This window comes from Heterodontus francisci, chromosome 6 (genome assembly GCF_036365525.1).
Source record: "Heterodontus francisci isolate sHetFra1 chromosome 6, sHetFra1.hap1, whole genome shotgun sequence".
Lineage (NCBI taxonomy): Eukaryota > Metazoa > Chordata > Chondrichthyes > Heterodontiformes > Heterodontidae > Heterodontus > Heterodontus francisci.
In genome coordinates, this window is record NC_090376.1 from 90,767,913 (window position 1) to 90,782,755 (window position 14,843).

At 41.2% G+C, this 14,843-nt stretch overlaps 1 protein-coding gene across 1 annotated transcript in view; it reads right to left on the minus strand.

Annotated features, from left to right (window-relative positions):
• mtmr2 (myotubularin related protein 2) overlaps positions 1–14,843 on the minus strand; it is a 124,167-nt gene that overhangs the window by 91,192 nt on the left and 18,132 nt on the right. Inside the window, exons 2-3 of the mRNA XM_068034040.1 lie at positions 11,985–12,087; positions 1,851–1,926 (exon numbers count right to left, since the gene is read on the minus strand). Of these exons, the coding sequence (XP_067890141.1) occupies positions 1,851–1,926; positions 11,985–12,087 (179 nt within the window). The remainder of the gene's footprint in view (positions 1–1,850; positions 1,927–11,984; positions 12,088–14,843) is intronic.

The following is a 14,843-nucleotide window of genomic DNA, read 5'->3' on the forward strand; positions in this document are numbered from 1 at the left end:
TTCGCCCCAGTTCCATTCTTACCCCGCTGAAATTTGCCTTCCCCCAGTTAATTATTCTTACCCTGGATTGCTTTTTGTCCTTTTCCATAGTCAGCCTAAACCTTATGATACAATGATCACTATCCCCTAAATGCTCTCCTACTGATACTTGATCCACTTGTCCCACCTCAGTCCCAAGAACCAGGTCTAGCAGTGCCTCCTTTCTCGTTGGATTAGCAACATACTGTTGTAGAAAATTTTCCTGAACATACTCTAGGAACTCTTGCCCCTCACACTATTATCCCAGTCTATGTTTGGATAATTAAAGTCCCCCATTATAACTACCCTATAATTTTTGCTCCTCTCTGTAATTTCTATGCTAATTTGTTCCTCCACATCCTTCCCATTGGCTGGTGGCCGATAGACAACACCAAGCAATGTAATCGCTTTTTTGTTCCTTAGCTCTAGCCAAATTGATTCCGTCCTCTGTCCTTGGCCTCTCCCTCAAGGTGATCACACAATGACCTAGGACATATTTACTTCACACCTTCTTTGTTTCAGTAGAACCCACTCAATTCTGGAATATTTTAGGATGGCTGCAATTGATACCTCTTAGCTTTGAAGATTCTCCTTTGTCCCTGTCAGACAGTTTGAATATACAAAGGCCAAATCCTTTTCCTTCAGCAGCCATTTTGGAGCACATTGTCCACTTTTTAAAAGAAAGGTCTTTTTTTTTTAGAAGACAAGGTCAATTTTTCTAACTCTTCAGTTTTTGTCCATAATTTTTGTATCACCGCACTTCTTGTGCACATGACAAGTAGAACAAACCAGTGTGACTCTCAGGTTTCTGAATTTTGCTTAGATACATTTCCATCAACAAATAGATTTTTTTTTTAAAATTGTGAGCATAGTTTACAGTCGATATCCATTTATTAAAGTTATCAAACTCTATCCACTGTCACAACACTTATAACTTTAATAGCATGTTTTTTTGTTTATTCACAGGATGCTGACGTCACTGGCAAGACCAGCATTTATCAACCATCCCTAATTGTCCTTGAAAAGGTAGCCTTGAACCAACTTCTTGAAAACAACAGAATAGATTAGAGAATAGTTAAGAGCCAACCACATGTGGGTCTGGAGTCACTTACAGGCCAGATCTGGTCAGGACTGCAGATTTCTTTCCCTAAAAGACATTAGTGAACCAGATGGGTTTTTAATTATATTCTGGTAGTTTCATGGTCACCGGTACTCATACTGGTTTATTCAAGATTTTATCTAATGAATTGAATTTAAATTAACCAGCCACAGTGGTGGGATTTGAACTCATGTCTTCGGTTCGTTAGTCAAGGCCACTGGATTAGTAATCCAGCATCATAACCACCCTGTTACCATATCCTTGTTTTTTGTTTAAATATGGGCGAAAGGTACGAAGGACTGAAAAACTTTACATTATCCTTATTACATAGAGTGCATTGACTTTAAATATTGTGAATCAGAGTTAGATAAATTTTACAAAAATAATTCCAGATTTTCACGGGTGTTGAGATATAGTTTCCCAAATGTAAACTACTCAATCTCCTCTGAAATTTAAGATGATATCATTTAAATACTCCTTCTCCACAACTTAAAGTTTTACCAAAACAAAAACACTGAAGTGATTTTGTCCTTTAGCACTTGTAAGACCACTGTAATTAAAGATACCAATCATCTTCCTGCTGGCTAATTTAAACATCAGTAAGCTTGAAAAAAAATTGCTTTTAAATAGTTAATAGAAGTTAACCTCAATTTTCCATTCTAGAACAGCGTGCTAAAACTTGAACACACTCAATTTATACTCTGGACCATACATCAGGATTGTTCCGACATACCCATATCTTTCATGGATTCTCCTGGTAACAACGGTGGTTCTTCCATTTGAGCCAGCTTATTGCCATTTCTTAAAACCTAAAAGCAGAACATACAAACTAATGAGCTAATATTCTTTCTGTTCTAGGAGCTGACTATTTTTGCTTAATGTCAGTACAAGTTTTACAGACTACATATTCAATTTGTTTTAACAAAATGTGAAGTATTTTTATACTATTGTCAGGAGCACAGGAATACGTTTACTGAACTGAAAGTACATTTATAGAACAAAAATTACCAGGTGTTATGACCAAGCTGGGAGGATTGTACTGTTTATTCTAGTTCCACTTCTCCACGGATCACAACATATATTTAAATTTTTCCACTTACCAATACGATCAATCATAGACTCTATTTTTATCCCAGAATAAAACACATCAACTATATTTCTTTAATAAACAAAATTACCACATTATAAAACAAGTCTTAACCAGTATCGAAGCAAAGCATAAACATACAGATTGAAATAGAACAGTTCTCTTTTTACCTTAGCCCCTCTCACACTCACACATACATTGGTTAATTGGAAAAATAGAAGGGAATTTTGCTTTCGAGCTGTGTTACAAAAAAAAGACAAAGAACACTTAGGATGAATACTTGCTTACTCTTGAAGAAAAAGATATGGAAAGATGTTCTTTGTTTTGGTTTGGCCTCCCAAGCACGTATAGACGGCTGTCACTGGGATCTTCCCAGTTCTTTCCAGGCAATGTTGAAGATCAGTTTGGGTAGGCTTTCCAAGAAATGCAGCTACAGAGGCTTCAGTTAGGCCTTACAGCAGAAATGCAACATCATGGGTCTCAGTTCCCACACATTCGATATCCGGGGTTTCTTCAAATATAGGAGGAAAGAGAAGACTGACAAACTATACATGCAGGGCTTCTTTCTAAGAGAGTGATGAGCTGGGTTTTTTTTGGCAGGCAAAAACCTGCTTGTGTCGTGTCTTTTGTAACAATTCAAAGCGAAACCAAAAACATTCCAGAAGTCAAGCCTTCTGACTTTTACAAATCTTGACCTGTCATTTCTTTGCAAACATCTCCCCAAGTCAAAACAACAAGCACCCTGCGAGTATTTTATCTGAAAACAGGTGCTTTCCAGTAAAGGCTTGTTCACAAGCCAAGTCCAGGAAGCCTTCTGGTGACCTCTTTTGAAAAAACACAAAGTTCAGCATCTCTTCAAGCTTCCAGATCAATGTCCACAGTTCAACTATAAGTCCTTAAAAACATATTTTACAAAAGATAGAAGCACTCTCGTAACACAGGATACAGAGCCAAGATATAGAAAGGCACAACAAAGCAGGCAGGGTTGCAATATAGGCAAGAAGAGGCAAAGCGCCTTACAAAGAAATAATGTGTCTTGGCATGCACAAATACAGACAACGGTCATGGACAGCCAAGGAAAGACAGCAATTATTAACTATGGTAGTCCCTGTTTAAAATAAAAATCAAGGAAGACTGTAAAAGAGAAACAAATTATAATCTCATTCAGTGAATTTCAATTAATAGGGTAATGACTAAATAAGCTAAGGAAGACTAAGTTTTTGAAATCAGTTCTCAACCTTTTTTATATTGGGACCGTTATGTTTTTCTTCTAGATCATTTTGGCTTTGGCATTTCAAACTACTCCTGCAGGTGAATCCAGCTCCATACATCCTCATCAAAGGTTGCACTTATCTTGGATATCAAAACAGGGAACCCTTTTAACTTCAATTACTTAGACGCTGGCTAGGACAGCATTGCAATCATGACAAAGGCATGGATAAGGGTTTCAAGAAAGATGGGATGAGTTAGAAACCGAGATGTTAGAGGTAGAATTAGGCAGTATTTCAGATCTCAGTATGTCAGCATGGATTTGTGAAGGGTAGGCCATGCCTGACTAACCTGGTTGAACTTTTTGAGATCACTAACATGATGGATTGAATGCATATGGATGCTGCCTAAATGGATTTCCAGCAAAGAATCCACACAAGAGATTCCCACCAAAGATGAAAGTGCATGGAACTGTAGTAACCTTGCAATATGGGCTGGTAATTGGTTGTGAGCTAGGAGACAGAATAGGAACAGAGGAAACATTCTCTGATTGGTGGGATATGATAAGTGATCCCAGGGACCTGGGGCCTCAGCTTTACACCACATATATTAATGACTGATTATGAAGGATGAGAGAGCTGTATGTTCAAGTGTTCAGATGACACGATCTCAGCAGGCAGAGTAAGTTGGGTAGATAGGAACAGGAAGTTACAAGGAACATAGCCTAAGTAAAAGGGCAAAACTATGGCAGATGAATTTCAAAGTGGAGAAGTGTGAGTTCATCAACTCTGGACCCGAGAAAGACAAATTGGAATATCTTAACTGTGAGAGACTAGGAGCTGCATAGGAGCAGATTAATTTAGAAGTCCATGTATACAATCAAAGGCTAGTGCACAGGTACGAAAAAAACCAAAAAAGGTTAATGGGAAGTTAGCCTTTATCTCGAGGGAGTTAGAATATTTTAATAAAGTGAGGAAGTAATACATTAATTTTACAAATCCTTGGGTCAGATCCCTGAAGTGCTGCAATCAGCTTGGGGTACCAAACTTCAGGAAGGATATATTGGCCCACAAGTGGGTACAACACACTCACCAGAATGATACCAAGACTTAAAGGATTAAATTACTCAGTTTACATTTCCTTGAGTTCAGAAGATTAAGGGGTAATCTACTCAAGGTGTTAAAATAACAAAGACAACTGCTAACATAAATACAGATAAACTATTTCCTCTGATGGAGGATTTCAGAACCTGAAAATTAGCCATTTAGGAGTGAAATCAGGAAGCATGTTTTCCCCATACAAACATAGTGGTAATCTTGAACTCTCTCTCCTAAAAGGCTGTGGATCAACTGAAATTTTTAAAACTGAAATTAATCAATTTTAGTTCAGTAAGGGTATCAAGCGCAAAGGCAGAATAATGGAGTTGAGAGCAACAATTATATAATTGAATGGTGGAACAGGCATGATGGGTTGAAAGGAAGCCAAGGACAAGAATAACACAATGTTCCTATAATGGATCACATTTCAGGTCCAAAACTCAGCTCAGGGTAGAATCGGATATGGAGATTGCCAACAGTCTGCGGCTGGGAGGTAGGCAGAAGTGGTGGGAAGGATATGGAGTTTGTGGCAAAGGCCACAAGGTTTGACTAATTAACAGTAAAGACATTGAAATAGATATTCCTCTCGCCTGAATTCAAAAATTAATCTGCAACTCTCACTAAGTACCTTGGTTAAAGTTCAATTTTTGCATTTCTTTTTATATTATTTATTCTCGGGACATCAATTACAGATTAGTTTTTGAATTCAGGGAAGAGGAATATACATTTCAATGTGCTTGTTTAAATAAAACCACTTGTTTCAAAGCTTGTACCTCAATTTGATTTGAATATAAGCAGTCTGTCATAGGGGAAATTTCCAAGATGGTGGTGAGCAACCTTCTTGCATATGCAGTTTTTTCTTACTAACATTGCAAAAATAACACCAGTCTCTCTAAAGCTACTGTTCATCCATTTTGGAGCATTTTTATTTTAATTTGCCGCTGTTGCTCTTAGCTATGTCCCACTTAACGTTTTTGAAAGTTGTGCATTTATGCTCCACAGATTTGTGTGCCTTTTACAAAACCTGGCCCTAAACCCACTGGAGTTTTATACTAGAGTTTTATGTCGTGTTGTTTCCAAGTCAGATTTATCATGCTATGATCATTGTCTCGTGGTTTAAAAAAAATTAACCATTTGATGAATTCAAATTGAATTGGATAATTTTTTTGAAAAAGATACTTCCTTATATTTCAATGAATCAGTGCAGATTATATAAGTTAACCCATCAGTATAATTATTTTGTGATCTACCACACAAGATTTATACAAGCCAATTTTCTAGCCATCACTTCATAGTTTAGAGATTAAAGGACAATACTTTATTACTTCTTTGGGCCTTTATGTTTGGAAGGAGCAACTAAAAAGATATTTTATGTGGATCTCATTAATGCGTTTTAGAGTGCAATTTTTTTAAATTTGTCTTTCCAATTGCTGTCTCAGTCAGCATTTCAATGTCTAGTTTACTACTGCTAGATTAGATATCATTGTGTAATCATACTTATTTTAGCAAAAATATTTATTACCTTACAGCGATCAATACTGAACACTCTGCCTCTCATCTCCAGGTATGAAGGCTCTGTTAATCTATTCCAATATTAAATTCCTAAACATTTCTTACCTTTCAACAGTTTAATTTCAGTTACAAATTCAGGCATTATGCTTGTAATCCCTTTATCAATAGTCATCCCTGTGGAACTTTACTGGTCACAGCAACATAACTTCATCAGGTTAAAAAGTAGGACCTCAGAGGTAGTAATCTCAGGATTGCTACCAGTGCCACGTGATAGTCAGAGTAGAAATGAAAGAATAGTCAGGATGAATGCGTGGCTTGAGAGATGGTGCAGGAGGGAGGGGTTCAGATTTTTGGGACATTGGGACCGGTTCTGGGGGAGGTGGGACTATTACAAATTGGACGGTCTACACCTGGGCCGGACTGGAACCAATGTCCTTGGGGGTGCTTTTGCTAACGCTGTTGGGGAGGGTTGAAACTAATGTAGCAGGGGGATGGCAACCAAATGAGGAGGTCAGTGGACAGTAAGGAGGTAGTAACTAAAGCCTGTAAGGAACTAGATAATGAAGTCAGCGTGACTAATGGAAAGAGTAGGCAGGGAGCAGATGATGTACACAAAGGGACTGGTGGTCTGAGGTGCATTTGTTTTAATGCAAGAAGTGTAGTAGGTAAGGCAGATGAACTTAGGGCTTGGATTAGTACCTGGGAGTATGATGTTATTGCTATTACTGAGACTTGGTTAAGGGAAGGGCATGATTGGCAACTAAATATCCCAGGATATCGATGCTTCAGGCAGGATAGAGAGGGAGGTAAAAGGGGTGGAGGAGTTGCATTACTGGTCAAAGAGGATATCACAGCTGTGCTGAAGGAGGGCACTATGGAGGACTCGAGCAGTGAGGCAATATGGGCAGAACTCAGAAATAGGAAGGGTGCGGTAACAATGTTGGGGCTGTACTACAAGCCTCCCAACAGCGAGCGTGAGATAGAGGTACAAATATGTAAACAGATTATGGAAAGATGTAGGAGCAACAGGGTGGTGGTGATAGGAGATTTTAATTTTCCAAAAATTGACTGGGATTCACTTAGTGTTAGAGGTCTAGATGGAGCAGAATTTGTAAGGAGCATCCAGGAGGGTTTTCTAGAGCAGTATGTAAATAGTCCAACTCGGGAAGGGGCCATACTGGACCTGGTGTTGGGGAATGAGCCCGGCCAGGTGGTTGAAGTTTCAGTAGGGGACTACTTTGGGAATAGTGATCACAATTCTGTAAGTTTTAGAATATTCATGGACAAAGACGAGAGTGGTCCTAAAGGAAGAGTGCTAAATTGGGGGAAGGCCAACTATACCAAAATTCGGCAGGAGCTGGGGAATGTAGATTGGGAGCAGCTGTTTGAAGGTAAATCCACATTTGATATGTGGGAGGCTTTTAAAGAGAGGTTGATTAGCGTGCAGGAGAGACATGTTCCTGTGAAAATGAGGGATAGAAATGGCAAGATTAGGGAACCATGGATGACAGGTGAAATTGTGAGACTAGCTAAGAGGAAAAAGGAAGCATACATAAGGTCTAGGAGGCTGAAGAAAGACGAAGCTTTGAAAGAATATCGGGAATGTAGGACCAATCTGAAACGAGGAATTAAGAGGGCTAAAAGGGGTCATGAAATATCTTCAGCAAACAGGGTTAAGGAAAATCCCAAAGCCTTTTATTCATATATAAGGAGCAAAAGGGTAACTAGAGAAAGGATTGGCCCACTCAAGGACAAAGGAGGAAAGTTATGCGTGAAGTCAGAGAAAATGGGTGGGATTTTAAACGAGTACTTTGCATCAGTATTCACCGAGGAGAGGGGCATGACGGATGTTGAGGTTAGGGATAGATGTTTGATTACTCTAGGTCAAGTTGGCATAAGGAGGAAGTGTTGGGTACTCTAAAAGGCATTAAGGTGGACAAGTCCCCAGGTCCGGATAGGATCTATCCCAGGTTTCTGAGGGAAGCGAGAGAGGAAATAGTTGGGACCTTAACAGATATCTTTGCAGCATCCTTAAACACGGGTGAGGTCCCGGAGGACTGGAGAATTGCTAATTTTGTCCCCTTGTTTAAGAAGGGTAGCAGAGAAAATCCAGGTAATTATAGACCGGTGAGCCTGACGTCAGTGGTAGGGAAGCTGCTGGAGAAGATACTGAGGGATAGGATCTATTCCCATTTGGAAGAAAATGGGCTTATCAGTGATAGGCAACATGGTTTTGTGCAGGGAAGTTCATGTCTTACCAACTTAATAGAATTCTTTGAGGAAGTGACAAAGTTGATTGATGAGGGAAGGGCTGTAGATGTCATATACATGGACTTCAGTAAGGCGTTTGATAAGGTTCCCCATGGTAGGTTGATGGAGAAAGTGAAGTCGCATGGGGTCCAGGGTGTACTAGCTAGATGGATAAAGAACTGGCTGGGCAACAGGAGACATAGAATAGTAGTGGAAGGGAGTTTCTCAAAATGGAGACGTGTGACCAGTGGTGTTCCACAGGGATCCGTGCTGGGACCACTGTTGTTTGTGATATACATAAATGATTTGGAGGAAAGTATAGGTGGTCTGATTAGCAAGTTTGCAGATGACACTAAGATTGGTGGAGTAGCAGATAGTGAAGGGGACTGTCAGAGAATACAGCAGAATATAGATAGATTGGAGAGTTGGGCAGAGAAATGGCAGATGGAGTTCAATCAGGGCAAATGCGAGATGTTGCATTTTGGAAGATCCAATTCAAGAGTGAACTAGACAGTAAATGGAAAAGTCCTGGGGAAAATTGATGTACAGAGAGATTTGGGTGTTCAGGTCCATTGTTCCCTGAAGGTGGCAACGCAGGTAAATAGAGTGGTCAAGAAGGCATACGGCATGCTTTCCTTCATCGGACGGGGTATTGAGTACAGGGGTTGGCAGGTCATGTTACAGTTGTATAGGACTTTGGTTCGGCCACATTTGGAATGCTGCGTGCAGTTCTGGTCGCCACATTACCAAAAGGATGTAGATGCTTTGGAGGGGGTGCAGAGGAGGTTCACCAGGATGTTGCCTGGTATGGAGGGCGCTAGCTATGAAGAGAGGTTGAGTAGATTAGGATTATTTTTATTAGAAAGACGGAGGTTGAAGGGGGACCTTATTGAGGTGTACAAAATCATGAGAGGTATAGACAGGGTGGATAGCAAGAAGCTTTTTCCCCCAGAGTGGGGGATTCAATTACTAGGGGTCACGAGTTCAAAGTGAGAGGGGAAAAGTTTAGGGGGGATATGCGCGGAAAGTTCTTTACGCAGAGGGTGGTGGGTGCCAGGAACGCGTTGCCAGCGGAGGTGGTAGATGTATCTAGACAGATACATGAATGGGCAGGAAGCAAAGAGATACAGACCCTTAGAAAATAGGCGACATGTTTGGATAGAGGATCTGGATCGGCGCAGGCTTGGAGGGCCGAAGGGCCTGTTCCTGTGCTGTAATTTTCTTTGTTCTTTGTTCATAAACTCATTTCTAATCTCTTTAAAAAAAACCAAGCCAAATGTTAGGCCTAATGACAGTTAATCTTTTGTCAATCATTGTGCCACATTCCACATAACAATAATTTTTTTTTTTAAAGTTTCTTCTACAATCTTTATTGTATTCTGGTTCAAACCCTTTTTCGCGTAAACCTCCTTGTTACGACCAGGTGAGGAAGGGGTCCAGGGGTCCCACTTAGCCTTTTCCTGGCTTGGCCGTAACAGAGTTTAATTTTTAAAAACACCATGTTTCTAGCTTCCCCTCAGTAAGTCCTTGCTCACTGCTCTCCAATTGTAATTGTAAAGAAATCAGCCAGATAGGTTTTCTCAGATTTAAACAAGAAAGATGTAAGTTTATTAACCTTAAAAAGCTAACTCAGTTAAAACGACTAAAAAATACACGACGACGCTAGCATGCATATACAATAAACACACACGCAAATAGAGACAGAGGAGGAGAAAGAATTAAAGGGGAAAGATTTGAAGTAATAGATGGAGTTCAGCTACTGGTTTTGGGTTGGATGTAAAGTCTTTGATTGAAGTTAAGTCTTGCAATTCTCATTGGGGTTCAGTGCACACTTTCAAACTTGTTTCGCTGGTCTTCTGTCTTGAGGCTTACATTACGTCCGTGCGTCCCTGGCACTTTGCGAGGGAGGGGGCGAGAGACAGAGGGAGGGGGCGAGAGACAGAGGGAGGGGGTGAGAGACAGAGGGAGGGGGCGAGAGACAGAGAGCTTCCTCCTTGAAGTTCAAATGCAGTCTCTTTCTGTGTGTGTCAGGCACAACTCAACAAGTCCCAGGTTGGCCAGCAGTTTAGTCATGTGACTAGCTCCCTGTTTGAACCAGCCTCTCCTGCGAGGTCTGTGGATTCCTCCAAGCTTACCAGACACACTCATTTTTGGGGGGGGGGGGGTGTTTGGATCTTACACAGTTAATGACTCTCAATGTCTTTTGATCATCACTATTGACAAAACCTCAACTGGCTAATTGGATCAGGGAGTATTCCAATTGTCTCTCCATGCAACTGTCTTTTAGAATGCAAATGTACAGCCAAGTTTTCAGCCACTGTTCTGTGGTCTTTTTAAAACAAGTTATGTTCAATGTCCAGTAAGCGTTCAAATAATAATGTTTCATATAACGAAATTAATATGTTTCATTTTGGCAGGTGTGGTTTCCGTCACACCCTGAAGAGCCCACTAAATATTACATTTGGCTGGCAATTGTTATAGTGACATTAAGACAACTTAACTTGTGAGAAAAATACTCAAGACGCTGTACCAACACTGTACCAACTGAATACTTACAAAGTAGCATAGAACAAACAAGATATTCACTTATGCATAATGTTAATCTCACTACTCGCTACACAAGTTTGTAGTGAACTAATAGTTTAGCAATGGGCTTCCCAGACTCTGTCACAACTGAAGAGATTAACATTTAGGAGTTTGAAAAAGTAATCAATAAACCTAACAGCAAATCACTGAGCCCAATTAATCTTTACGGATCTCATTTAATAAAGTAGCATAGCTCAACTAGTTAATATTCTTTGAACAAAGGATTTTTCTTCCATACTTCACCAGCAAAAGCATTAAAAGATGCCAGCTACTGCTAAACCACTAGTTAGGCCACAGCTGGAGTACTGTTTACAGTTCTGGTCACCACACTACAGGAAGGATGTGATTACACTGGAGAGGGTACAGAGGAGATTCACCAGGATGCTGCCTGGGCTGGAGCATTTCAGCTATGAAGAGGAATTGGATAGGCTAGGGTTGTTTTCCTTAGAGCAGAGAAGGCTGAGAAGGGACTTGATAGAGGTATACAAAATTCTGAGGGGCATAGATAGGAAGAAACTTTTTTCCCTTATCAGAGGTGTCAATAACCAGGGGGCACAAATTCAAGGCAAGGGGCAGAAGGTTCAGAGGAGATTTGAGGAAAATAATTCACCCAGAGGGTGGTTGGAATCTGGAACACACTGCCTGAAGGGGTGGTAGAGGCATGACCCTCAAAACATTTAAGAAGTATTTAGATGAGCACTTGAAACTCCATAGCATACAAGGCAAGGGCCAAGTGCTGAAAAATGGGATTAGAATAGAGAGGCTGAAATGGCTGGTGCGGACACGGTGGGCCGAAGGGCCTGTTTCTGTGCTGTATAACTGTATGGCTCTATGAGAATCTAGACAAACAGCTAGCAATTTAAAGGTACTATGGTTTGACACTAATCCAAAACAACACTTAGATGAGGCAGTCATGACATCTCAATTCTCAACATGCACTAACCACGCAGACAGTAAGGAATAAATAAAATTCAGTGGTTCTTTATTAAATGTTCCAAATAGATTGTGATCACTTAACTGCTAGGCTACTGCAAAAAAACAATTCATCTAGCATTTAGAATGGGTTTGTTGGCACGTACCTGAATTTATCACATTTACAAAAACACATTAAGGCAAGGTTACCTACCCTGACATCTGTAGCAAAGTTATCTGTTGAAGAAATAGAATCAGAGGACATAACTGCAGTGGTCTTGTTGTGCACAGATCGCTCAGATACAGATGAGGAGGTACTTTGGAAAGAAAGGACAAAGGAAGTTAAAGTGCAAACCTATACAAAGGTGTCTAATTCATATATTATCAATTTCATGCACATGTAAAATAACCCCCCCCCCCCCCCCCCCTTAGTTATAACTGACCTTGGTTCAATGACAGACAGCAACTGCAGTCTTCAATATAGACTCACATGTGATCAACTGACTCAAAATCAGCAGAAGCAGCATGATAGATAGATAGAGCTCAGCAATCCCATAACCAAGGGTTCACAATCAAAGTTTTGCAGTCCTTCCACAACCAGTGGCAAATGGTGGGGAGAAATTAAGCAATGGACAGGAGGAGGAAGCTCCTGGCACATCCCCATCCTCAATGATGGCGAAGCCCAGCACTTGAGTGCAAAATATAAGACTGAGGCATTTACAACCATCTTCAGCCAGAAGTGCCGAGTGCATGCTCCTTCTCTGCCTCCTCCCGAGGGCCCCACCATTACAGGTCCCTGTCTTCAGCCAGTTCAATTAAGTCCACATGATATCAAGAAAGGGCTGGTCACACTGGACACAGAAAAGGCGAATATTATTGTTCTATGGGGTTCAACGATCTGCTTGCCAACGCGATGACTGACGGGTGACCTGCTTCATCTTTCTACTTCAGAACTGTACCTAAGCCAACCAGGCTCGCATCTACAACTAGCTGGGTGGTTTTATCAGGGTTGAAGTAGGCATTTGTGCAACTTACTGGCAACTATTGTTTGATCTGGTGCACAGCCTGTTTATGCAATTTAGTCCCTTCTCACATGGCAGTCTGTCAGATCACGGAGGGAAGCAGACAGTGCAGTGAGGTCAGGAATGAAACAAATACAGTACATGATGAGCTCAAGCAGACTCTGGACTTCATGCATGTTCATAGGAATTGCAGTGCTTGCAATGGCTTCAATTTTCCATGAATCAGGTGATACTCCTTCACCGCTGAATAGATGACCTAAGATTTTGATTCTGCTTTCATTGAACAGGCACTTGTCTTTGTTCAGGGTGAGGTTGCATTCTCTAAGATGTTGTCGGTATGCGTGTAGATGTGTCTCATTCACTTTCAGTGCGACCGTACATGAGAATGTCATCACTGATATTCGGCGTGCCCTCAAGTCCTTGAAGTGCAGACTAAATCATGCGCTCCAAAGTTGAGCCTCTTGGATCAAAAGAGCCTGATGTGAGTGGAGAACACCAAGATACCTTGATTCTTCTGTAAGCTCGATTTGATGGTAGCCTGCATTGAGGTCAAGTTTAGCAAAATGTTTGGCACCATTCACTTTCTCTAATATCAACTGTCATGTCAACTATCTTTCTCTTTTTATTGCTTGGTTGGTGATCGTCTATCGACGCAGATTATGATCGGTTCTCGCTCTTGGGTTTCTTGACAACTTGTATGGGTGCGACTCAAGGGGTGGGTTCATCCCCAGCATTCTCAATAATGTCAAGGTCAAGCAAGCGTTGAAGTTCCTTCTCTGTTTGCTTTGACATGGAACAGCATTAATCTATGTTGATGCACGACTGGACGCGCCTTGGGATCTACATGCAGCTTGCATGTAGCACCCTTCAGTATGCCAATACCTGTGAAGCAGTCAGCATACAGTTCAAGAACATTTTCGGTATGCGTAGGAACTGCGTATGCGACTGCAACCATGCGCAGATTTGTTGCCATGTGAAAACTGATGAGCGTGTCACTTTCTCCAGATGTGACATAAAATACAGCATTCATTCTGGTGTCTTTGAATATGACTGGTATTTCAAAAGTCCCAAGTATTTCAGTGGTTCGTTATTGCTGTAGGGGAAGATTTTTGTATTCCCTGGTTTGCAAAGGATGGGGCAATCTTGAAGTTTGTTGAACATTTTATCTCCTATGATGTTGGCAGATGCTCCTGTATCTATGAGGGGATCTACTTTCAAGCAGCCAATGGTCACTGTCACACGTGGCTGGTTGCTGTATCCGGAGGAAAGCACAAGGTATCTTCAGGGTCATCTATCTCTACATTGGTTCCATTCTCTTGCCCTTTTAGTGTGGTACGTGTACGTGGCACTTTTTTGGGAGTCTCAACAGCTGATTTTGCTGATAAGCAGCAAACATGAGCAACATGGTTGAGTTTCCCAGGCACATCAACATAGACTGTTCCATGTCAAAGTAGACAGAGAAGGAACTTCAGTGCTTGCTTGACCTTAACATCAGCACTAGTGCTGTTGAGGCCACAGAGTGTGACAAAGGGAGCTTGGTGAGTGAGGAAGTTCAGTGAAGAGGGCCACTGTAAATTAAGAAAAATAAATTAAATTTAATTACAAGTTAAAGATGGTAGGATAGGTGATATGTCACGGCTGCAGCACGTGGGAGCTCCTGGAAGCCACGGCAATCTATCGCAATCACATCTGTAATAAGTATCTGTGGCTTGAGGAGCTTTGGCTCAGAGTAGATGAGCTGCAGACATTGCGATGCACCAGGGAGAGGAAAAGTTGCCAGGACTCTTTGTTCCAGAAGGCAGTCACACCGCTTAGGATAGGGTTGTCTGATTTGGTCAGTGGTCAGGGACAGGAGGCAGGTAAGGGGATCGAGAAGTGGGAGTGGAGCAGCCTCAGCCCTTGCAATTGAGCAAGAACTTTGAGGTGCTTGCAGCTTGAACGGACAAGAGCAAGGGCTGTACTGTGGATGAGCAGACTGACCATTGCACCATGGTACAGTAAGCCATTCAAGTGGGGGGGGGCAAGGAGTTAAAATGAATATAGTGATAATA